This window comes from Bos grunniens, chromosome 2 (genome assembly GCF_055505025.1).
Source record: "Bos grunniens cultivar Pamir isolate PY7600 chromosome 2, Bosgru_T2T1.0, whole genome shotgun sequence".
In the NCBI taxonomy this organism is placed as follows: Eukaryota; Metazoa; Chordata; class Mammalia; order Artiodactyla; family Bovidae; genus Bos; species Bos grunniens.
The window spans coordinates 130,493,132-130,518,514 of record NC_141166.1 but is presented as its reverse complement, the minus strand read 5'-3'; the positions used below and the strand labels follow the sequence as shown (position 1 = coordinate 130,518,514).

The 25,383-nt window shown below is 36.7% G+C and overlaps 1 protein-coding gene across 8 annotated transcripts in view; it reads right to left on the bottom strand.

Annotated features, from left to right (window-relative positions):
* PMS1 (PMS1 homolog 1, mismatch repair system component) overlaps window positions 1-25,383 on the bottom strand; it is a 111,901-nt gene that overhangs the window by 12,339 nt on the left and 74,179 nt on the right. For 5 of the 8 annotated variants that reach the window (XR_015148809.1, XR_015148823.1, XM_086361800.1 and 2 more), the window contains 4 exons: window positions 14,553-14,669; window positions 11,286-11,408; window positions 10,205-10,348; window positions 9,168-10,057 (listed from right to left, as the gene is read on the bottom strand). Coding sequence is in view for 5 of the 8 variants with exons in the window: in XM_086361800.1 (XP_086217926.1) it covers window positions 9,168-10,057; window positions 10,205-10,348; window positions 11,286-11,408; window positions 14,553-14,669 (1,274 nt within the window). In the remaining 3 variants the exon portion in view is untranslated. Of the gene's footprint in view, window positions 1-9,167; window positions 10,058-10,204; window positions 10,349-11,285; window positions 11,409-14,552; window positions 14,670-22,199; window positions 22,556-25,383 lie in introns of those variants that run through there. The other 3 variants (XR_015148818.1, XM_086361804.1, XM_086361817.1) reach the window with 2 other exon arrangements.

Below are 25,383 nucleotides of genomic sequence, written 5' to 3'. Positions count from 1 at the left end.
AGCAAAATTCAGAGATGCAAAGGTGTGGCCAACAAAGTAGAGTAGGAAGATCCTGAGCTTATCTCCTCCCATACATGGGTGCTAAGTCACTTTAGTCACGTCTGATTGTTTGTCACCCTATGGACTGTAGCCCACCAGGCTCCTCTGTCCATGGGATTCTCCAGGCAAGATATACTGGAGTGGGTTGCCATGCCCTCCTCCAGAAGATCACCTGCCATAGGCACAACAAAATTACAAGTATAGTCCATGGGGTTGCAAAGAGTCAGACACAACTGAGTGACAAATACACACACACACACACACACAGAAACACACAGTAATTATCAATTAGAATGAACTAAAGACCACCAGAGATTTTCTACAACTAAAGACAGAAACCTGTATGCAGGTCAGGAAGCAACAGTTAGAACTGGACATGGAACAACAGACTGGTTCCAAATGGGAAAAGGAGTACGTCAAGGCTATATATTGTCACCCTGCTTATTTAACTTCTATGCAGAGTATATCATGAGAAACGCTGGGCTGGAAGAAGCACAAGCTGGAATCAAGACTGCCGGGAGAAATCTCAATAACCTCATATATGCAGATGACCCACCTTTATGGTAGAAAGTGAAGAGGAACTAAAAAGCCTCTTGATGAAAGTTAAAGTGGAGAGTGAAAAAGTTGGCTTAAAGCTCCACAATCAGAAAACGAAGATCATGGCATCTGGTCCCATCACTTCATGGGAAATAGATGGGGAAACAGTGGAAACAGTGTCAGACTTATTTTTGGGGGCTCCAAAATCACTGCAGATGGTGACTGCAGTCATGAAATTAAAAGGCGCTTACACCTTGGAAGGAAAGTTATGACCAACCTAGGTAGCATATTAAAAAGCAGAGATATTACTTTGCCAACAAAGGTCCATCTAGTCAAGGCTATGGTTTTTCCAGTGGTCATGTATGGATGTGAGAGTTGGACTGTGAAGAAAGCTGAGCACCGAAGAGTTGATGCTTTTGAACTGCGGTGCTAGAGAAGACTCTTGAGAGTCCCTTGGACTGCAAGGAGATCCAACCAGTCCATCCTAAAGGAGACCAGTCCTGGGTGTTCACTGGAAGGACAGAAGGACTGATGCTGAAGCTGAAACTCCAATACTTTGGCCACCTCATGCAAAGAGTTGACATTGGAAAAGACCCTGATGCTGGGAGGGATTGGGGGCAGGAGAAGGGGACGACAGAGGATGAGATGGCTGGATGGCATCACCGACTCGATGGATGTGAGTCTGAGTGAACTCCGGGAGTTGGTGATGGACAGGGAGGCCTGGTGTCCTGTGATTCATGGGGTCGCAAAGCGTCGGACATGACTGAGCAACTGAAATGAACTGAACTGAACCAACTATCTTGACTTAATTGTCACTTTAGCACACTACATCTAACTATAGAATTCAGATTCATTTTAGATGTCCATTCTTCAAGATATGCTGCTGGGCTTGATTCTCAATAAATTTCAGAAGACTTAAATCTAACAGCATTTTACCTGTCCATGGTAAAATTAATTAGAAATTAGTGGGCTTCCCAGGTGGCACAGTGGTAACAAATCTGCCTGCCAATGTAGGAGACAAAAAAGACGCGGGTTCAACTCCTGGGTGGGAAGATCCCCTTAGGTAGGAAATGGCAACTCACTCCAGTACTCTTGCCTGGAAAATCCCACAGATGGACGAGCCTGACAGGCTACCGTCCAAGAGGTCACAGAGAGTAAGACATGACTAAGCACTCAGCACACGCAGCACAGCAATACGATATTTAGAAAAACTCGAAGTATTTGGAAACTAAACAACACAACTTAATTCATAATATCCAGAATCTGGAAAGAAAACAATTTTCATCAGTGGAGACTGAGAAAACAAATTGTGGTACACTTACACAACTAAGTACTATTTATGGATTAAAAAGAATAAAGTATATGGATACATTCAACAAACCTGAATGAAAACCTCAAAAACATTTTCTTGGGGGAAGCTGGACACAAAGGAGTACGTATCATTATGATTTTATATATAAGAAGTTCAAGTACTGGCAAAACCAAACTAATGTGACGGAAATAAAAAGAGTGGCTCCAAGTGGTGACTGGCTTGTAGGTGACATTAAAGAACCTTCTGGGCTGAAGGAGATGTTCTGTATTTTGTTTGTGGTGGTGGTTTCAGCAGTGTGCACACGTGAAAACACAATGAACTATCTACATACAGTTCAGATCTATGCACTTCACAGCAGCTAAATTTTACCCAGTTTTAAAAACCATTTAAGGTACAGGAAACTAAAAAGGAAAAAAAAAAAGAAAGAATTAAATAGAACAGTAAGGAGTCAATTTCAGATCTGAAGAATTCCTTAAATATGTGGTGTAACATCAACATAGAAGAAATGATGCTCTGAGGACAACAAAACTTACATACATTTAGTAATTATATTGTTGTTTAGTCACTAAGTCATGTCCTACTCTTGCAACCCCACGGACTAGCCCGCCAGGCTCCTCTGAACACAGGATTTCTCAGGCAACAGTGGAGTGGGTTGCCATTTCCTTCTCCTGGGGCTCTTCCCGGCCCAGGAATCAAAGCCACTTCTCCAGCATTGTGCAGGACGATTCTTTACCAATGAGCCACTATGGAAGCCCTAGTAATTATATACTAATAAGATCAGGGTCAGTCTAATAGTAACGCTCAAAATAAACATTCTATGATTAAATTTATAAATTTATAATTTAGTTTTACAGCTAAATGTTAATTTCTTCAGTTACTATTTCTCATTTTAGAATTAGCAATAAAAAAATAAGTTCAAATAAACTGAACACAAAGGTCAATTTGGACCTTTTAAAATTATACTGTTAAAAACTAAAAAGCCTCTTGATGAAGGTGAAAGAGGAGAGTGAAAAAGTTGGCTTAAAACTCAACATTCAGAAAACAAAGATCATGGCATCTGGTCCCATCGCTTTATGGCAAATAGATGGGGAAACAGTGTCAGACTTTATTTTTTTGGGCTCCAAAATCATGGCAGATGGTGACTGCAGCCATGAAGTTAAAAGACGCTTACTCCTTGGAAGAAAAGTTATGACCAACCTAGATAGCATATTGAAAAGCAGAGACATTACTTTGCCAACAAAGGTCCGCCTAGTCAAGGCTATGGTTTCTCCAGTGGTCATGTATGGATGTGAGAGTTGGACTGTGAAGAAAGCTGAGTGCCGAAGAATTGATGCTTTTGAACTGTGGTGTTGGAGAACTCTTGAGAGTCCCTTGGACTGCAAGGAGATCCAACCAGTCCATTCTGAAGGAGATCAGCCCTGGGACTTCTTTGGAAGGAATGATGCTAAAGCTGAAACTCCAGTACTTTGGCCACCTCACGCGAAGAGTTGACTCACTGGAAAAGACTCTGACGCTGGGAGGGATTGGGGCAGGAGGAGAAGGGGATCACAGAGGATGAGATGGCTGGATGGCATGACTGACTTGATGGATGTGAGTCTGAGTGAGCTCGGGGAGTTGGTGATAGACAGGGAGGCCTGGCATGCTGCAATTCATGGGGTGGCAAAAAGTCAGACACGACTTAGCGACTGAACTGAACTGACTGAAATGAAAAAGTTAAAAGGTCTTTTGTATTTTGATTAATAATAACAGGGATAAAATTAACTTCTAGCGCCAAAAACAGTCTTGTATAGTGGTTATGCTGCTGCTGCTGCTAAGTTGCTTCAGTCGTGTCCGACTCTGTGCGACCCCATAGACGGCAGCCCACCAGGCTCCGCGTCCCTGGGATTCTCCAGGCAACAACACTGGAGTGGGCTGCCACTGTCTTCTCCGGTTATATCATCCCTTTTCTACTGGTCTCACTCTCAAGAGCTTACAATTCTCCATACTTAGGCTGAGTTTGGGCAATAGTGTTTTTAGAGAGCTCCATGGGTGATTCTGATACAAATCTAGAACTAAAAACTACTATCTGTATTCAGCAAATTGTACTGGCTAAGAGCAGAGACCTTAGAGACAGACTGCCTGGCCTGTCTTTGCATTTAGCAGCTCTACACAATGAATTAACTTTCCTGTATTTCAGTAGGCTCATCTGTAATATCTAGATAATATACATCTTAAATACTTTATAACTTTGATGTGAGGAATAAAATGAGTTAAAATGTTTTAGGTAATTAGAATAGTTCCTGGAACCTAGTGAAATGAAGTGAAGTGAATTCACTCATTCATGTCTGACTCTTTGCGACCCCATGGACTGTAGCCTACAGGCTCCTCCATCCATGGGATTTTCCAGGCAGGAGTAGTGGAGTGGGGTGCCATTTCCTTCTCCAGGGGATCTTCCCAACCCAGGGACAGAACCCAGGTCTCCCGCATTGCAGGCAGAGGCTTTTTCGTCTGAACCACCAGGGAAGCCTATCATTTACTGGAACCTAGTAAATGATAGTAAATATATGGTATCATTATTTTCTATCAAGAAACACCTATCTTATAATGAATGGGGCACACAGTTGATTAAAGATTGGTAATTATTTAACCAACCTTGCTAAAAAGATTTTAAAATGAATTTTTAAATGCAGACTAGAGAATGTAATTCTGAGCTTTATAAACTCTTAAAAAACTGGTTGAGTTATATTGTAGGTAATATACATACATTTTAAAGGAGAAATTTGAATAGGTATGTATTAGAAAATAAAAATACTACTATTGGGAGAATGGTATTAAATGTAGAAAGTGAGACTAAAACACAAGAGACATGCACATTGTGTAGCTTGTACTCAGTACGTATTTGTTGAATAAATAAATACTAGCTGAATAAGAATGTAAAAAAAAAGACTCTATTTCACTGTAAACTAGGTAAAGGAAAAATGCTTCTTGTAGTTGCTGCCTAGGCAGGCCATGCTCATAATTAACGTTATTTTCTTCCATCTCCACTTAGAATCTCAAAGTCTAAGTTATAATGCATAAAGTTTTCAATACAGTTTGCCTTCAATTAGTACTATAAATAAGTATTTTTAGCTTTGGGACAAATTCAAAATTTTCTCCCACAATGGAGTGAGTTCAAGATGAAGGTTACCATTTGTAAATAACTATAATGTGCAACTTTTCACACATGATACTAATCTTTTGATTTATTCAAGAAGTCAATTTAATTAGTTCCTTGGGAAATATAAAAGTTATGTCCAAAGGAATATTAAGTAAATATTAAGTAAAAAGAGACGTTATCTTTGACTTTATGTCATTAAGGGATTTAGTAACTTAAATGAAAAATACTAATTCTGATTTATCACTAACCAACTCAAGTGACTCTATCTCAAGATTACATGTAATTACAAAGTTTATTTACCATTTTCAGTATTATCCCAATTACAGTATTATTTTTAGTTATTCTAAGTAGAAATATATTCATGGCTACTACAAACAAAAGTTCAAGTCAACTGACGGAGATACTAGTAGGAGGACAAAGTGTTTTCTAATCCACAAGAGGAAAAGAGATGAAAGCAAGGTGGGGTGGGGTGGGGGAGAGGAATCCAGAAAGGAAAAAATTGTAGGAACCTTCTACTGTAAATTTTAAATGTAGGAACCTTCTACTGTATCCTAAGCTGTTGGTAGAAAACCCTGATCCTAGGTCTTATTTAAAACTCTTCGAACCTTCCATGATCTGACTGGATCCCATGATCTGTTCCCTTCTCCAGGGGATCTTCCCAACCCAGGGATTGAACCCAAGTCTCCTGCATTGCAGATGCAGTAAAAAACTGGCTGAGCCACCAGGGAAGCCCATCTTTACTACACTCCCCCATAATACACTCCTGTCATAAAGGGCATCTTTCCATTCCTCAGTAACACTGTCTTCCTTCTAGCTTCTGGGCGTTCTTATGTGCTGTTCCTACTAAACAGAAAATTCTCTACACCATCCTGATCAATTTCTATTCAGGAAGTATCTCCTGTCCTATAGATATGATTAAGCCTAACTGCTAAGTGTTTTCATAACTCGTTTCTTTAAGATTGTACTTTTATTAGTGAAAGTATTGTTTTATTTGTCATTTATCACTGTATCTGAAATGATTAGCTAGAGTACACTGGCCTTGTACACAGAATATTCTCAGTATTTCCTGAAAGTGAAGTTGCTCAGTTGTGTCCGACTCTGCGACCCATGGACTGTAGCCTACCACGCTCCTCCATCCATGGGATTTTCCAGGCTAGAGACCTGGCGTGGGCTGCCATTTCCTTCTCCAGGGGATATTCCCAATCCAGGGACTGAACCAGGGTCTCCTGCATTGTAGACAGACGCTGTACCGTCTGAGCCACCAGGGACACCTAAGTATTTCCTAATTGAAAGAAATAAGGAAAGAAAAGACAGGAGAGGAAAGGAAAGGAAAGGAAGAAAGAAAAAAGGGAGGAAGGAGGATGGGGAAAAAAACTGGAAACAAGAGAAACAAGAAAAGAAAAGGAAGAATAGATGGAAGGACTGATTATCTGTAGGAGACTGCTCTCATATTCCTTAGCACTCCTTGTAGAACTTAAGACCATGGAAAAGAATTCTAAGATAGATAAAGATTAGAAGAGAAATGGTAGTTAATGCAATTCTTGAATGTTAAACATTTTTGCTCTACCTTTTCACTAATCATGATTTTCAACCTGGTCTGCCATGATCATCAGATTCTGGCTCTGGAAGATTCTAATAGAGCTTAGACATGTAGTAAGCTCTCTGATCCCAAGAAACCTAAATTTTCTCCACAGGTTTCTATTTCTGACCTCCAAATTAAATTTAATCTTGAATAAGCAAATGAAAAATAATGTCAATCACAAGAGAGAAATCTTCTTTTCACAGATTAAAAACTCTGATTAATATCATGAACATTATTTACTATGTGCCAGTCATTTATCTTATAACAAACACATAATATATCTTATTTAATCCTCACAACAACCCAAAAGATACTGTGCACACATTTTTACATAATGCTAGAAAAGAGAGGAACTGAGGTTTGAACCCAGGTGTAGCTTCAGAGGTCTTCAACAATGCTCTTCTGTTTACCTTATGGCAATAAGAAAGAGAAAACTTTGAATTCCAGAATACTGCCTGATCATTTTTAGATGAGGTCTATTAACAATAACCCTTGTATCTTAAAACCTTGGGCCTGCAAGGAGAAACAACGCTGAGACTGGGGTAATAACTGCTGTTTTGAGGTTGAAAGGGAATAGCTACCTTGAGCTGCTGCACTGTACCTACTTCCATGAGAACTGGGAACATCTATGCTTTTTTTCCCCTATTCTTAGACAACTCTCAATTCATCACTTCCTGATCAATGTCATTTAATTTTTATGGGCTTGCTGTATTAAAACTTAAATGCTCTCATCTTTAAACTGAATGTGTCATTTAGGTAAAACTAAAAATCATCATCATCATCATCATCATAGTGTACGACCTTCATTTGCATCTTGACTTAACTTTTAAAATTTGACACTTATGAAATAATTAGAAATTTGAACACTGAAGATTAAGAAATTCATGTTTTAGAAAGTGATGACAATTGTATTATGCCTCTACTTAAGAGTATCTTAAGCAGCAAGGACCTACTGTATAGCACATGAAACTCTACTCAATGTTATGTGGCAGCCTGGATGGGAGGGGAGTCTGGGAGAGAAGGGATACATGTGTATATATGGCTGAATTGCTTTGCTGTTCACCTGAAACTATCATTGTTCACTAACTGGCTATATCTTCATACAGAATAAAAGCTTAAATAAATTAATTAAAAGAATACGTTTATCTTTTATAGATACACATTAATATATATATATCATACATAAATATGTTGAAAGAAAAAAACACAACCACCATCCCCACTAAACAAAAAGAAAAATGTAGAAGTTAACTTATAAAGGTTTTGCCAATTGGTGTTAATAGTGATCTTTATTACTTTAATATTGATAGTGTTTTTACAAGACTGAATAAGCTAATAAAAAAAGAAAAACAATTCGTCAAGTACCCATGTAGTTTATCACCAAATATAAACTGCAGATGACCAGTTACACTTAAAAGTTTTTCCAGATGTCTGACATAGTATTTGAGATGCCTCAGGTAATAATATATGATTGGAACTATAATTGCACTCTTTCATTTTCTGGTGAGCTAAATCACTCAAAACATAATATCCTGTGATTATAGCAAGTGCCTTCAGTCAACTGGAAACAACCATCATATTTTTTTGGATTTATTCAGGTAATTTGAATTTATTATTGGGTTATTTTTATTTACTGTTAATAGGGTATTATCAGATACTGACTTAAACTTATGCAGGGAGAAAGTGTTTCTTAACATTACTTCTATTTTCTAATAGATTAGTCCAGTATTAGGGCTAGGAGTTAGTTGTTTATTATTGGGATTGGTGTCATTTTTATTGTTGAGCTTTAACGCTTTCTTAATTGGTGGCTGTTTTTAGGCCTACTATGGTGTTGTTGGATCTTACTCTCTAGTTAAGGTTGTATTCGTTTCTAAAAGGCTGTACCTTTTTAGATTAACTTTTAAAGATACAGTAGGATCTATTTGGATTTTTGGTATCTTTAAAGCTGAACATCTAAAAATAGCAAATAATATGTAGTTTTTAAAGAAGAGATCAAACCATCTATTTTACCTACTCCTCCAAACCCACCATAGTTTATAAGCTGCCAAAAAATAAAAGATTTTAGAAGAAAGTCTTTTGAGTTATACTGAAGAGTATAAGGAAGAGTATTAAAATCACTGAATTAAATCTGCAACGTTATACTTTTTGTATTGTTACATGTTTTAAAGAACAATTTAAAAAGGGAATATTCAAGATCTTAAAAAAGAAACCCGGTTCTAATAGAAAAGTTTAAAAAAGTCCTATAATAGGAAGATTAGTATAAAAAAGAAATAGAAGAAAATGGTAGTCTTAAGAATGTAAAACTTTTAATTACAAACTTAAACCAGAAAGTAGTTTTATACCAAAATAAAAAACAAGCAAAAAGAAAAAAAAGAAAGTAAAAATCTCTAAATTAACCCCCAAAAAAGTGATGTCAAAAAAGTACTCTAGGACAAGCCACAAGGTATTTTCCATTCTGCTTTTCCATAAATAAGAAGAAAAAGAAGCTTTTTCAACCCAGTGAGTCATATAGAATGGAAATATCTGAGCATTCAGGTCACATGAAAGCTCTGGAAACTTACTTCAGTTTTTCCTCTTCACTCAATGTCTTCCACAGTTCTTCAATTTGTACTGTTGCATCTTCCAAACTGGTCTTGGAATTTTCTGTGAGAAACTGAGCACGATGATCTTGAACAAAAAGGGCGCTTGCTGACATGGGTTTCTTGATTACTCGATTGCTAATTAAATCATAAGCTGTAAGCTGTCCAGATTTGTTATCTACCACATTTGAATTTTTGTCACAGGAACTTTCACAGAGATTCTTTTGTTCAGGACTTGTATTATTATTATTACTATTTACATTACTCACTAAACTTTTTTGAGGCACTAAAATTTTCACAGGTTCAATGTTTTCTCCTCTAGAATTAAGTATATTTCCTTTGCTCCAGTCATCTACACAAATTTCCGCAGACTTCTCAGGAACTGCTGCTTCTTCATTTTCTCCACTCTCATCTCTGTGGCCTTTATTGCCATTTTCTGATTGGGCTTGCCCAACAGAATCCACAGACCAAGTTTCACCATTCTTCTCTTGGGTGTCCTCACACGATGACTTATTCTCTGGGATTTCTTTAAATGCATTTCCATCATTCTTATCAATGCTAGAATTTTCACTATTAAAATAATCATCATAATGGTCACCAATATGTACCTGATGATTTAAACAATAATTAGTGTTTTCCCCAGATGTATCATTACGCACATCATTTTGGAAAGGAATGGCTGAAGTATCAACATTTGGATAATTATTTCCAGATGTTTCCATCTTAGTAAGAAGCACATCTGTTTCTGTTGTTTTACTAACAACCATGTCAGCTGAGGAAACATCTGTTTTATTACTTTCGTAAGAATTTGTACTAGGTAGTGATCCGTAACGAGTCGTCATCAGATTTTCAAGAGCGATTAAAACAGATTCCTAAAAATACAAATTAACAAGTATTAGGGGAAATTATGAGACTAACATTAAAAACATCTATACAGAAAAGTAAATCTTTTTCATATGAAAACAGCTAGGATTGCATAAGTTTATAAATAATACAAAAAATTATCTGAAAAAGGTTACCTTATTCTGTAACAATACTTGACTTTTATCAGGTGTTAAATTCACATCTACATCAGCTGTTGGAACGTCAATTTTCAGAAAGAAAATGGGATACAAACGAGTAGATTCCTTTAGACATTTCAGATTGTAATAATGTCGGATTAGCTAGAAATACATGTAATGAAGACAAAAAATGACAGAAATATACTAAAGTATTATTATTCTTTAAAGTATTTATAAAGATAGCATTATTTAAGTAATATTATCCTTAAAATACCACCAGAAGAAGCACATTCAACTGAGAAACTGAGTGGATGTAACTGCTTATTAGGAAAAGTAGTATCTAAATACTAAAGCTCATTTAGAAGCTTTGAATTTACGTAACACGAAGTGCAAGCATGCATCCAGTGCAACTGACTTCATGGAAAAGATCACAGTGTCATGGGTGTTTTCAAAGTCCTGAGTTCAAATTCAAATTCTGTTACTTCCCGGCTATGTGGTCTAAGGTAGTCACTAACATTCAGTTTCTTCACTATGAAAGTAAAAGTGAAAGTCACTCAGTCATGTCTGACTCTTTGCAAACCCTAGGACTATACAGTCCATGGAATTCTCTAGGCCAGAATACTGGAGTGGGTGGCCTTTCCCTTCTCCAGGGGATCTTCCCAACCCAGGGATCAAACCCAGGTTTCCCGCATAGCAGGTGGATTCTTTACCAGCTGAGCCACAAGAGAAGACCTTCTTCACTATAAATAAGGATAATAATTCACCACGGAATTGTTGTGAAGAGTCATATGTAAGGTGAAAAGTGAAAGTGAAGTGTTAGTTGTTCAGTTGTTTCTGACTCTTTGTAGCCTGCCAGGCTCCTCTGTCCATGGAATTCTCCAGGCAAGAATACTGGAGTGGGTAACCATTCCCTACTACAGGGGATCTTCCTAATCCAGGGATTGAACCCAGGTCTCCTACATTGCAGGCAGATTCTTAATCATCTGAGCCACTAGGGAAGCGCCATACTATAATTTTTCCTTTTCCTTATTTTAGAACAAATTATTACAAATAGTCCTTATAAGAAGCTGACAAATTACTTTTTTCTTAAAAAGATTACCTTCAATATATCTTTTTGGTGTACTGGTCGACTGTTTATAAAGATGAAACTCCTTTCTGGGGTTGAAAGACTTGTGCAAGAGTGGTCTGCATCATGCTTTGGAAGAAATCCACTTAGAAAAATCTACAATTGTAATAAATAATTATAGTATTGATATGCAATGTCAACAGTAAACATGAGTCCATGGATCTGGTTATATACATTTAAAGGTATAATCAAAATTAACAAATGGATTTTCATTTTAAGGTCTAAACAGCCATAAACTTCTTGATAACCATGTCATGAGCATTAAACTTAAATTACTGAAGCATGTTAAATTGGTGTTCTCAGCTAACTCTCCCTTCTTGCAATTTTAAGGGAAAACTGGCATTCATTAAAGTTTCATGAATACATATCTTATTGTCATAGGACATACAGTATAAATACTGCTGCTCTCTGCTCAACCCTATTTCCTACTATTTTCAAAAAAATTTCTTCCCTTGTAATGTAACTTTCCTCTGGCTGTTCATCCTTTTCTTTTCAGCCACCATTTTCTGTAAAGAAGTAGCTGTTTCTATCTTTATTTTGAGTATGCCATGAAGTCAATCTGACTAGTTTTTCATTACTGAAGGAGAAAAAGATCTCTTACTCTTTGACACATTGCAATGTACTTTATCTTCATTTTTGTTTAGAAAACTATTTCACAAATGTATGAAAAGGAAGAGAGATTTAGTGAACAGAAAGCAAGGAAAATGCTCCTACTTTTAGAGATAATACAAAGAACTGTTAGGAATACAGCAAAGAGCCAGACTGAAATGGTTTAAACTCCAGCTACACTACTAATATGATGTTGATCAAATTATTCAAAATACAGGCCTATAAAATTTCTTATCTGAAACAACTGGAATCAGATGTTTTATTAACCTGTTAAGAAACAGTAATAGTGAGAAATTTTCTGCTTAGGTTTAAAAAAGCAAGAGTGTCAGGGGGTTTGCTATTTTTAGTTAAGTAGAAACCATGAGGCTCCCTACCAACACAGGCTGTAGGCTGCCACCTATGTCTGTGGCTATCCCTACCCTTGGAAATAAGTGTTTAAGGAGATGGATGCATTACCAACTTTAGAACACTAAGTGCGTTACTGTCACAGAGCCAAACTGCGCCAATTAAAAAAAGTTAATACATATAGCAAGATAATCCATTATAAAATGAAACTACTTAATTAACTATAAAACTTCACAACCCTTATAAATGGTTGCATAATTTACCAAGTAATATGAGAGCCTTCTTAAAGCACCTGCTGAGCATCAGGGAGAGCTGTTCACCCTCTGAAAGACTTACTAGGCTTGTTGATGGGGAAAAAAAAAAAAAACAGAATAGGTAAGAATAAAGATTAAAATGAAGAAAACATCAGTAATATTGCTAGTGTTTTTCTTCCACACCATCTTGGTTGGCCACTGAATAAATAGTATTACTTCCAAATACTGAGCTTTAAAAATGGTTTAAGATAGATAACCTTAAGAATGAACACATGGTAAGTTATATGGAAAACTAAAATCAAATGGCAGAGTCTTATAAAATGTTACAAAAAGTGAAAATCAGGCTAGTTTGTGGGGAAAAAAAATCTCTGTAAGAGACTAAATCAGTGCAACAAAATAAAAAATAAGATAGGCCTTATAAGACTCTATACCCAAGTATCACTCAAGTAAAAAGCAAAACGAAAATCAAAGGCAAAATATAAACAAAGAATACTCCCCTGATTGCTCTTCAACTATGAACCCTTCTCTCCCTCCCTTCACTTCCAGCCTTCTATCATCTAGCTTCTACCTCAATGACCAACTCCAATAGACACTTAGCTCTACTGTGTCTACCTGACTCTCTGCAGACCCTGACACCAATGGAATTCTCTCCTTTGGGAAGCATGACACTGTTTCAGCCTTCTCTTTTGGATTTTCTACTTCCTCTCTGAAACTTCCTCTTTAGGGAGATTTTCTCTCCCTTTGCTTACAGCCTATAAGGGAGATAGTCTCCCTCAGTCTCCTCATCAGACCCCTTTTTCTTGCTCTCTATCCCATCTCATTAATTTCATTCCCATCTATACAACACACACCAGTGATGCTAAGATATAGGTGTACAGCCTTTATTTCTTTCATCTCTAAATGCTCAAATTTTTTAATCTTACCACATTCAAAACTTGATAAAATATTTCAGCTAACTTCCATGCTGCTGTCTAATAGCTCCTCTTGTACTCCTTTACCAAAGTAAAGACGTCTGTCCCCTACTCAGTCTGTCAAACTAACAAGTTTCCAAGCAATGCTAATGCTGCTGGTCTTCAGACGAAACTATGACAGGTAGACTCTCTAAAGCAGAACATAGGTAGCACGTCTGAATCTCCTGTCACAAGCTTCCTGGGTTACCAGCATGGGCAACAAGTTCTAGGAAACCACAAGAACCCAGCAAAATTTAGACAGTACCCTTCCTATCCCAAGTCAGCCAAGAGGACCAGTCCAAAACGGCACTAGTGTCTAAACTATTAAACAACTATTAAGGGTGCTCTGAAAAACAGAACCCAAGTCAGATCATGGCTACCTTCTAAGGTAGAGAGAATTCTTAATACATTAATTGAGCACAAGCTCCATCCAAGACACTAATAAAATGATAATTATTAAGAACTCAATATTATACAAGAGAATAGGAGGGGAACTAGTAGCCAAGAGACGGCAACAAATTATAGAAAAGAAAAGAAGTCATAATAATGTACAGTCCATACGAGTTTTCAACTTTTAACATGAATCTTCAAATGAAAGATGGTTACATAAGACACAGGTTCTGAAGCTAGATGACCTGAGAGTGGAGCGGGCACGTCAGAGAGAGAGCAAGCAAGACTGGGAGTGTTAGTGGCCTCATCCAGCGCTACAGGGACTCAAGAGACTCTAGAGCCGACAGGTCGGAAAATAAAGCTGGAAGACATACTCAAGATGGGAAAGGGAAACAAAGGTAAGAGGGCTCAACTCCGTTTCTTTCATTGAGGAAAGCAAAGAGATGAAGATTCTAAACTGAAAATCACTTAAACAACTAATGTAACCATGATACTTAAAATTAAAAACAATAAACAGAAGAGATAAAAACAGGAAGTAGGGCAGGGAAAAGAGATTTAATATGAGCTTATACATCCTTTGTCATTAAAATTTTTAAAGAGACACTTCTTGTTACCTCAACCCGACAAAAAGGACATAATTAAACAGCTTCAGTGGTAAATTAGAATTATTCAAGAACATCTTTGTTGTATACCTGAGATTCTTCACAGTGGTACTGAAAGGATTCCATATTGCCCATAACAGCAGTCCCCAGAACAGACATGAGAGCCATTTTATGATCTGATACTCTAGTTTTCTGCCAAATAATTGCCTAGGGACAAAACGACACAGACAACTTTTAGCACAACTTGGATTTAGTTAACTCAAGTACTTACAAAATATATTTCTGTATTTAGCATTCATTACTAGTTTATATTTTCTGCATCATTTATAAGGTAGCTATAGGCTATAAAGTTTGAGAGAAGCCTGGTTCTGAGTTTCAGTAGCTGTATATCCTGTAGTGTAGAGTCTATTTTAACTTACCTTAACCTTAATTTTGTTTTCTCTATGAGATGACTAAAAATACTTATCTCCCAGAGTGTTAGAAAATGAAAATATACAATGTAGATAAACACACAGGCCAGAGCCTGGCATGAAAAAATTTCATTAAATATTAATTTTCTCCCCCCTTCTAATCCTAAACTTCAGAATATATATTGCAGAGTGCATTTAAATTAAATTGCTACTTCAAGTAAACATTACTGTTTTATTGAGGATGGACATCAATGCTATAAAATTTCTGTAAACAGTTAACCTGGTATAAAAATTTAGGGTAACGCATGCTTTTTAAAATTACCATTTATATACAGAGAACTTTAAAAAAGCTAACTAAACTTGACGGACAGAAAGGCTGAATAATGGACTTGTATTTTTTTCACTATAAGCATGTAGTAGCTTAAGAGAATCATGGCTCAGACAGACAGCACTAAAGTGTGGCTGTGAAGTGCATGTTGTAACATACTGACATTTTTTCAGTTAATGAGGTTCAGTTATAGTCGAATCTCTTGAGAAACTATCAATATATAGACACATTCATTCAACAAATATTCACTTAGAAGTGTTAAATCCTACAGAAAATGTGTCAAGGGCTTAGGAGAAAACATCAACATTCAAGAGTCAGGCAGAGGAAGAGGAAGAGACTGAAAAGCACTGACACAGAGGCAAGAAGAGCCACAGGACAGTATGGTACACTGACCAAAGAGGCTTTTTAGGAAGAAGTAGGGCTTCCCTGGTAGCTCAGTGATAAAGAAACTGCCTGTCAATGCAGGAAATGCAGGTTGATCCCTGCTTCACGAAGATCCCACATGCCGCAGAGCAACAAGCCATGCACTGTGACTAACAAGCCCACGTGCCACAATGAATGAAGCCTGGTGCCCTAGAGCCCGTGCTCCGCAACAGGAGAAGCCACCACAATGAGAACCCATGCGCCAGAACGAGAAAGCAGCCACTGCTCACTGCGAGGAGAGAGACATGGCCACAGGATTTAGCAATCAGCAGTGAAAGCAGTTCTGGGGTAAATGAAGCCAAATTTTAGTTACTGGATAGTGACTATACGGAAAACATATGAAAGGGACAGCTCTTTTAGGAAGTTTGGCTGTAAAGTGGACAGTAATAACTGGAGGCAGGTGGATCAAGGAAAGCTCTTGATGACACTCGAATAAAAAGCAGTGAGGGAAATGGGTTTACACAAGCAGGCTTGTAGAATCAAACAGAGGGAATTGAAAACGTTCTCCTTTGTTCTTTCTCTCTCCCTCTTTTTTCTTTTTTTGTAATGTAGAAAGGTTATTTGTTACTTGTCACAAAAGGTTATTTGCAAAACGACACTGATTTAAATATCTGATTGTGGAGAAAGTTTAAAAGAGAGACACTCTGACTGGCTAGATCAAAGGATCCTAGCCAAATGAATTCCTTAACATAACCAGGAACCTATGTAGGCAGGAAAAAATACTAACATTATTATACATAATAAAATGAAAGGGGAAGCAAATGAATTTATGTTGTTAACTGGCATGTCAGGGGATAGTAGTGAAGGACAAGAAGACAACAGTCCCCGACTCTGCTTCTTGATCTGTATATCTGTAAGCCACTTTTGTTTTTAGAATCTCAAAGACCAATCTCCTTGGGAAAACAGTGTAACAACGGCTCAAGAAGACAAATTACCCAATAATTAGTGTAACAGGAAACCCTTTTATCTATTCTCAGGGTTTTATTAATACTAAGCAAGTAGGAGTTACAATTTATGAAAAATTTACTTAGTAGGCACTAACTACCATCATAGAAACCGTTAATTTTCACAACCATTTCAGGCAGGTATTAGTATTTCATCTTGCAGATGAGGAAACAGGCTCAAAGAGATTTATTCACTCAAAGAATCATGATTTACACCTAACCTTTCTGGCTCCAAACTTTTACTTTGCCAGTATCTCTTTCCTCACTAGTCAAAGATAGTAATAAGTTACAGCCAACTCCAGATCCTAATTGGGGATTCTCAAATAGTGTCTTTGACAAATGCATTTTCATGTATGAATATGTGATATGTTATGAAATACCCAGTTTCTTGAGAGTACTAATACATTCTCAAAATTATTTTAAAAATTCATTTAAAGTTAAATAAATAATCTACTGTTAGAAGAAGGACAAGGAGTAAAAGCAGGGTCTCCATATTAAAGAAATCACACCAGAATAACAGAAGTCCAAAAAGATTGGGAGCTACTCTCACAGCATCCTAGACCTTATTATTGATAAGATTATTGGTAATCCTTATACCTAAAGAAAGAAAGAAAGTCACTCAGTCGTGTCCGACTCTTTGCGACCCCATGGACTGTAGCCTACCAGGCTCTTCCATCCATGGGATTTCTAGGCAAGAATACTGGAGTGGGTTGCCATTTCCTTCTCCAGGGGATCTTTCCGACCCAGGGACTGAACCCGGGTCTCCTGCATTGTAGGCAAACGCTTTACCATCTGAGCCACCAGGGAAGTCCACCAGGAATCTCAGTAGAGGCAGATGGCAAATGCCTTTGTTGGTCAGTAGTTAATCCTTATACCTAAGGATTTCTAAATTTCCAATAATTTTTATTTATTAATATTCATACAAATACAGATAGGCAGTTATTTGTCCCAAAGTGCACATTAAAAGGATAGAACTAAAATTTAGGTTTTTTCTGTTGTACATGCCAATTTTTCATTATCTATTGTTTTGAAAGTGATCTGAACTAGAAAAAAAGACTTTAATTAGAAAATTTTTAAAAAGTACATGAAATCAAATGGAAAAATAAGTTGTAAAAAATTAAAAAATTAACATATAGCTTCAATGTGTATATTTTTCAACAAAAAATTATGTCTTGGTAACTACATTAACACTTCAAGAATCTAGACTCTTTAAAATTGGAACTGCTCCAGGAAACACAGGCTGTCATATAAGTATTTTTAATCTTCAATTTCATCATGTAATATATAAATGCTCTGGTTAAATTAAAATTTTTGGAGAAACTTCTAAATTTATTCAGCAAATATTTATTAAACATCTACTTTGTACTGCTGCTGATGCTAAGTCACTCCAGTCGTGTCCGACTCTGTGCGACCCCATAGATGGCAGCCTCCCAGGCTCCCCCGTCCCTGGGATTCTCCAGGCAAGAACACTGGAGTGGGTTGCCATTTCCTTCTCCAGTGCATGAAAGTGAAAAGTGAAAGGGAAGTCGCTCAGTCGTGTTCGACTCTTCGAGACCCCATGGACTGCAGCCTCCCAGGCTCCTCCATCCATGGGATTTTCCAGGCAAGAGTACTGGAGTGGGGTGCCATTGCCTTCTCCGCTACTTTGTACTAGATTCCTGGGAATCCTAAAAGCTGGGAATACAAAGATAGGAGGACAAAGTCCCAGCTTTCAAGGAGCTAAAAATACAAAAGGAGAATGAGGTATTAAAATAATTATAATGCATTGTGAAAACTGCAAATATAAAATATAGTGGGAACATTGTAGATGAAACCTAAGTCTACTTCACAGAGCAGTTGTGTGTGTGGTGAGACCTGAAAGGAGTTTGACACTCACAAGTTATAGGAAGGGCATTTGTGATCGGTAGAAGAGCACAGGCAAAGGCGTGAAAGCATAGAGATATGCCTTGCTGGAGATGAAGCTGGACAGATACCAGATAGACAAGAACAAGATCATCAATGACCTAGTACATCAGGCAAAGAAAGAAGTTTACAGTTTCTTTTATCCACAGTGCAGAATCAATGGACAAACCTAATTGGGAAAAATACCATGATCAGATATGGATGTTAGAAAGAGATCTTTGGACCTTGAGGACTTTCTGCTAAGTGAGATAAGTGAGACAAAAACAAATATTGTGTGATATTACTCATATGCAGCAGTAAGAAACAGACATGGAACAACAGACTAGTTGCAAACTGGGAAAGGAATATGTCAAGGCTGTCTCTTGCCACCCTGTTTATTTAACTTACATACAGAATACATCATGCAAAATGCCAGACTGAATGAAGCACAAGCTGGAATCAAGACTGCAGGAGAAATATTAATAACCTCAGATATGCAGATGACACCCCCCTTACGGAAGAAAGTGAAGAAGAGAACTAAAGAGCCTCTTGATGAAAGTGAAAGAGGAGAGTGAAAAAGTTGGCTTAAAACTCAACATTCAAAAAACTAAGATCATAGCATCCAGTCCCAACACTTCATGGCAAATAGATGGGAAACAATGGAAAACAGCAAGAGACTTTATTTTCTTAGGCTCCAGAATCACTGCAGATGGTAACTGAAGCCATGAAATTAAAAGATGCCTGCTCCTTGGAAGAAAAGCTATGACCAACCTAGATGATACCATATTAAAAAGCAGAGACATTACTTTGCCAACAAAGATCTGTCTAGTCAAAGCTATGGTTTTTCTAGTAGTCATGTATTGATGTGAGAGCTGGACTATAAAGAAAGCTGAATGCCAAAGAATTGTTGCTTTTGAACTGTGGTGTTGGAGAAGACTCTTGAGAGTCCCTTGGACTACAAGGAGATCCAACTAATCAATCCTAAAGGAAATCAGTCCTGAATATTCATTGGAAGGACTGATGCTGAAGCTGAAACTTCAACACTTTGGCCACCTGATGTAAAGAACTGACTCACTGAAAAAGACCCTGATGCTGGGAAAGATTGAAGGCGGGAGGAGAAGGGGACAACAGAGGATGAGATGGTTGGATGGCATCATCAACTCCATGGACATAAGTTTGAGCAATCTCTTGGAGTTGGTGATGGACAGGGGAGCCTGGCGTGGTGCAGTCCATGGGATCACAAAGAGTCGGACACGACTGAGCGACTGAACTGAACTGATCACTCCTATGTACAATCTAATAACAAACTCACAGAAACAAAGTAAAATTGGTAGTTTACAGGGCAGAAGGGTTAGGGGAATAGGACAGATATTATTTAAGAGTACAGACTTGCAATGAGTAGTAAATAAGTCCTAGTGATCTAATAAGTAATAAGTCCTAGTGATTCACAGTACAGTGAATACAGACAACAATTTTGTATTATAACCCTCAAACTTGCTGAGAGACTAATAAACCTAATTACTCCAACCACTAAAAAGACAAATTAATGTGATACACATGCAATTACTGCTACAATGGCAATCATATTATAATATAAATGTATCAAGTCAACATGTTATACACCTTAAATTACACAGTTTTATGTCAAATGTATCTCAATTAGGAAAAAGATCTCTGGCAAGAGTGATTTAGTGAGATCTTAAACTAAAGCAATATGGATTAAAAAACGTGACTGTAATATTTCAACTCAGAGAATCTCAAATGTTACTGAGCACATACAAAATGGATGAGGTTCAGAGTCACAAAATATTCTCATAGGCACTGAAGATGGTGTGTTATTTCTGGCACACTAGATGCAACAGTGCTGCTTTCTCTTCCACTCACAAAAACACAATGGAATGCAAGTCAGTAAAAGTGGTTTATAAGATTACTTCTCTAATTTTTTAAAAGATAAAACATGTGCAAACTTTAGTATTCTACTAACATTAACACCATGGCTAAGAAATACTGGACCAGGTAACAGAACTAAGCCACAATGCTAAGAGTACAAGACAACAGAGATAGACTGAAGGGCATGAAATAGACTTGATGTGACTTGGCGACTCACTACACATGAAGAGGAAGGAGAATCGGGAATGTGACTGAATCCGTAGTACCTGAAACAGTGTCAAGTACTTAGAAGGGTCCAGTAAACAATTTGCTGAAGGAGTGAGCAAATGAATACATTTTTCTAAAGTAATCCTAATGGCGTTGAAAACTAGCTCTTTGTGCTTAAATATTAAGACTGCTGGTTGTCATAACACTACATGGATCTCTATTATTTTAGGAAAGCCAAAGCAGCCTTTGCTTTTCTTTCTTTTCTTTAAAATAACAGTTTCATTACAATAGAATTGGCACACGATTCAATTTAAGTAAACAATTCAATGGTTTTTAGTATATTTACAGAGTTGTGCAACCAAATCACCACAATCTAATTTTTCAGAACAATTTTACCACTGCAAAAGGAAACCCTGTACCCATTAGCAGTCATTCCACATGTTTCTGCACTTCGCCTGAGACCATCACTAATCTGTCTTTATAAATTGCCTATTTTGGGTATTTAACGTAAATGGAATCATACAATTTTTCTGAGTTGCTTAGAAATTTAGAAATACTAAGTTTCTTCACTTAGCATAACTTTTTCAAGTTTTATCTTTGTATTAGCAATTCATTCTTTTTTTAAAATCCAGTTTTATTTAGCTACATAATGCTGAAGACCTTATAGATTGTCTCAGGAGTGTCTTGTAGTAGTGATACAATTTAATTTGCACAAAAGGGTAAAATATAAAATATACGAATTTAATTTTGAGTTTATAGTCAGGGAAGAAGCTAGCATAATTAATATTATATGATCTAAAGAAATAATAAAGCTAACAAATTCTATAACTCAGTGTGAATCAGTCAAGTTAATTAGCATTATTTAGTTTATACAGTCACTATTTTTGGTTTTGTCTCCTTTTATTTTCATGCCACCAACACCTCCCCTCTGGTAATCACCTAGTGGTTCTCCATGAATCTTTTGGCTTGATTATGTGTGGTCTTTTGTTTTCTAGGCTCTGCATTTAAGTGAAATCATAGTTTCTCTTTCACAGTTTTATTTCTCTTAGCATAAAACCCTCTATATGCATCTATATAGTTGCAAATGGTAAGATTTCATTCTTTTCTCATGGCTGAGTAGTATTCCAACGTGTATATATACTCCATCTTCTTCATCCATTTATCTGTCCGTGGGCATTTAGGACCCTTCCATATACTGACTATTGTAACTAGTGCTGCAATGACAAAGGGGTGCATATATTTTGTCAAGTTAGTGTTTTTATTTTCTTTGGAAAAATACTCAGAAGTGGAATAGGTGATGTGATAGTTATATTTTTAATTTTTTGAGAAAGTTCCATGCTGTGTTCCTTAGTGGCTGTACCAATTTACATTCCCAATGGCAGTGCATGAAGTTTCCCTTTTCTCCACAACCTCACCAGCACTTGTTATTTGTTGCTTTTTGATAATAGTCTTTCTGACGGATGTGAGGTGATATCTCATTGTGGTTTTGGTTTGCATTTCCCTGATGAATGGTGGTTTTCAGCGTCTTTTCAGGTGTCTGTTGGTCATCTATATGACTTCTCTGGAAAAACATCTACTCAGGCCCTCTGCCATTTTTAAATCAGGTTATTTGTTTCTGATGTTGAGTTCTTTGTATATTTTGGATATTAAATACCTTATCAGATATACTGTTGACAAATATCTTTTTCCATTTGATAGGAAGCCTTTTCATTTAGTTGATAGTTTCCCTTGGTGTGCAAAGCTTTTTAGTGTAGTCCCATTATTTTACTTTTGCTTCTGTTTTCTTGCCTGAGGAGAGAGATCCAAAAAAATATTGCTCAGACCAATGAATGTGCTGCTTATGTTTTCTTCTAGGAGTTTTATGGTTTCATATCTTACATGTAAGTCTTATTCATCTTGAGTTTATTTTTGTAAACTGTGTGAAAAAGTAGTCCAGTTGATTCTTTTGCAAGTAGCTGTCCAGTTTTCCCAACACCATATATTAAAGAGACTACCTTTTCCCTGTATATTATCTCCTTTGCTGTAGATCAAATGGCCATATACTGCTGCTGCTACTGCTAAGTCACTTCAGTCGTGTCCGACTCTGTGTGACCCCATAGACGGCAGCCCACCAGGCCTCCCCATCCCTGGGATTCTCCAGGCAAGAACACTGGAGTGTGTTGCCATTTCCTTCTCCAATGCATGAAAGTGAAAAGTGAAAGTGAAGTCGCTCAGTCGTGTCCGACTCTAGCGACCCCATGGACTGCAGCCCACCAGGCTCCTCTGTCCATGGGATTTTCTAGGCAAAAGTACTGGAATGGGGTGCCATTGCCTTCTCCTGGCCATATACTTGTGGGTTCATTTCTGGACTCTATTCTCTTCCATTGATCTTTGTGTCTGGTTTCATGCCAGCATCATATTGTTTGGATTACTGTAGCATTGTAGTATAGGGTAAAATCAAGGAGCATGATAACTCGTTTTGTTCTTCTTCAAACTGTTTTGGTTATTTTGTCTTCTGTGTTTCCATATAGAATTTAGAATTATTTCTTCTAGTTCTGTGAAAAATGCCACTGGTACTTTGATAGGGATTGCACTGATTCATAAACTGCTTTGGGAAGTGTGGTCATTTAAAAATATTGATTCTTCTGATGAATGGGCATGTTTTATCTTTCCATTTGTTTGTGTAGTCTTCAATTTCTTTCATCAGTATCTTATAGTTTTCAGAGTCCAGGTTTTTATTACCTCCTTGGTTAAATTTATTTCTGGGCATTTTATTTTTTTGATGCAATTGTAAATGGGGTAGTTTTCTTAATTTCCCTTTCTGATACTTTACTGTGAATGTATAGATATGCAACAGGTTTATGAAAGTGAATTTTGCAACCTACAATTTCACTGAATTTATTTATTAGTTTTAGTAGTTTTCTGGGGGCATCTTTAGGATTTTCTATATATAGTATCATATCATACACAAAGAATTAAAGTTTTACTTCTTTCCAATATGGATTCTTTTTCTTATCTAATACCATGGCTAAGACTTCCAATCCTATGTTGAATAAAAGTGGTGAGAGTGGGCAATCTTGTCCTGTTCCTGATCTCAGAGGAAAATGTGTCAGATTTTCACCTTTGAGTATGATACTAGCTGTGAGATTGTTTTGTATGGCCTTTATCAAGGTGAGGTACATTCTCTCTGTATCTACTTTGTTGAGAGGTTTTTTTTTTTTTTTTAATCATACTTGAATGTTGAATTTTGTGAATAGCTTTTTTTGCACCTGTTGAGATGATGATATAATTTTATCCTTCAATTTGTTAACGTGGTATATCACACTGATCGAAGCATGGATACTGAATCATTCTTGCACTTCTGAGATAAATTACATGTGATCATGGTGTATGATCCATTTAACATATTGCTAAATTTGGCTTGCTAATGTTTCATTGAATATTTTTGCATCTATGTTCATTACTGATACTGACCTGTAATTTTCTTATTTTTCTAGTGCTTTTGTCTGGTTTTGGTGTCAGGGTGAGGCTGGTCTTGTAGAATTAGTTTGCAAGCATTCCTTCTTCCATTATTGCAGACAGTCTGAGAAGGATAAGTGTTAATTCTCTTTTAAATGTTTGTTAAAATTCACCTGTGAAGCTGGCTGGTCCTGGACATTTGTCAGGATTTCATGCCTTTTTAATGGCTAAATGATATTCCCCTATATGGACATACATTTGAAATATTATTGCCTCTTCTTCTGGACATGTGGGTTACTCCCACTTTTTGACTATTATGAAAGATGCTGCTATAAACATTCATGTACATGTTTTTGTGTGACATACATTTTTCTTGTGTATATACCTAGGAGTGAAATAGCTAGGTAAAGTGGCAACTCTGTTTATTTTTTGAGAAACTGCCAGACTGTAATCTTTTCATTTGCTTCACACATCTTTGTGTTTATGTGTATGTCAGTGTAAAAAAACACAGAGGTGCTGGCTTTTGCTATTATGGCTATTATTTTAAGCCAGCCAGGAGCTGCTGATTTAAGGAACAGTGCTTAAAACAAGAGAAAATAGGTTCAGATTCTGAATAATCTGCAACTGCATAGAAATTAAATGTCATCTTCTTCACACCTTCTATGTCACAAGTTATTTTTAACAAAGAGTAGCTGAGCAATAAAAACTTATTCACAGAAAATTTCTCTCTTTAAAGCTATGCTAGCTCTGTGATTCATACATATGTACAGAATGTATTTAAAATGAGTAGCTATGAAAATATTTCAAGAAAACTAATGTTTTCAATTTCCTGCACTTAATACAGCTATAAAACCTGTGATATTTCTAATGGAAACATATTATGTATTTTAGTTTGTATTAGTGATGTCTCCGATATAAATCTTAACTGCTGATTAATGCAAATATGCTAATGCACTGCCTGACCTACTAAGAAGTTAGTATACAGAATTGTAAAATGATCACTTGAGGAAATGGGTTCTAAACAAGCTATGAAACATGAGAACCACTGAATGTGAAAAAAAGAATTTAAGTACATACTGCTAGTAGTTCCAGAGCATTATTTCACACTGGGCAATTATTGCATCAGATCAAGCGAGCTGATTAAGAAGCATTTTCTAAGTATTTATAGTTAGGCTAACGATAAAGAAGTCTGTCAATAAATTAAACCTTCACTATTACTTAGGCAATTAAGATTCATTTTAAAAATGGGACTTATTATTAAAGAACTAAACAATAAAAGGTAGTAATTAAAAGCTAAGGATATAGAAAATAACAGAATTTTTAAATGCTACATTTTTTACAGCAAAGTTTTTAGTTTGCTTTCCCCACCATTTCACGAATCCTGTATTATTTTCTAAAAT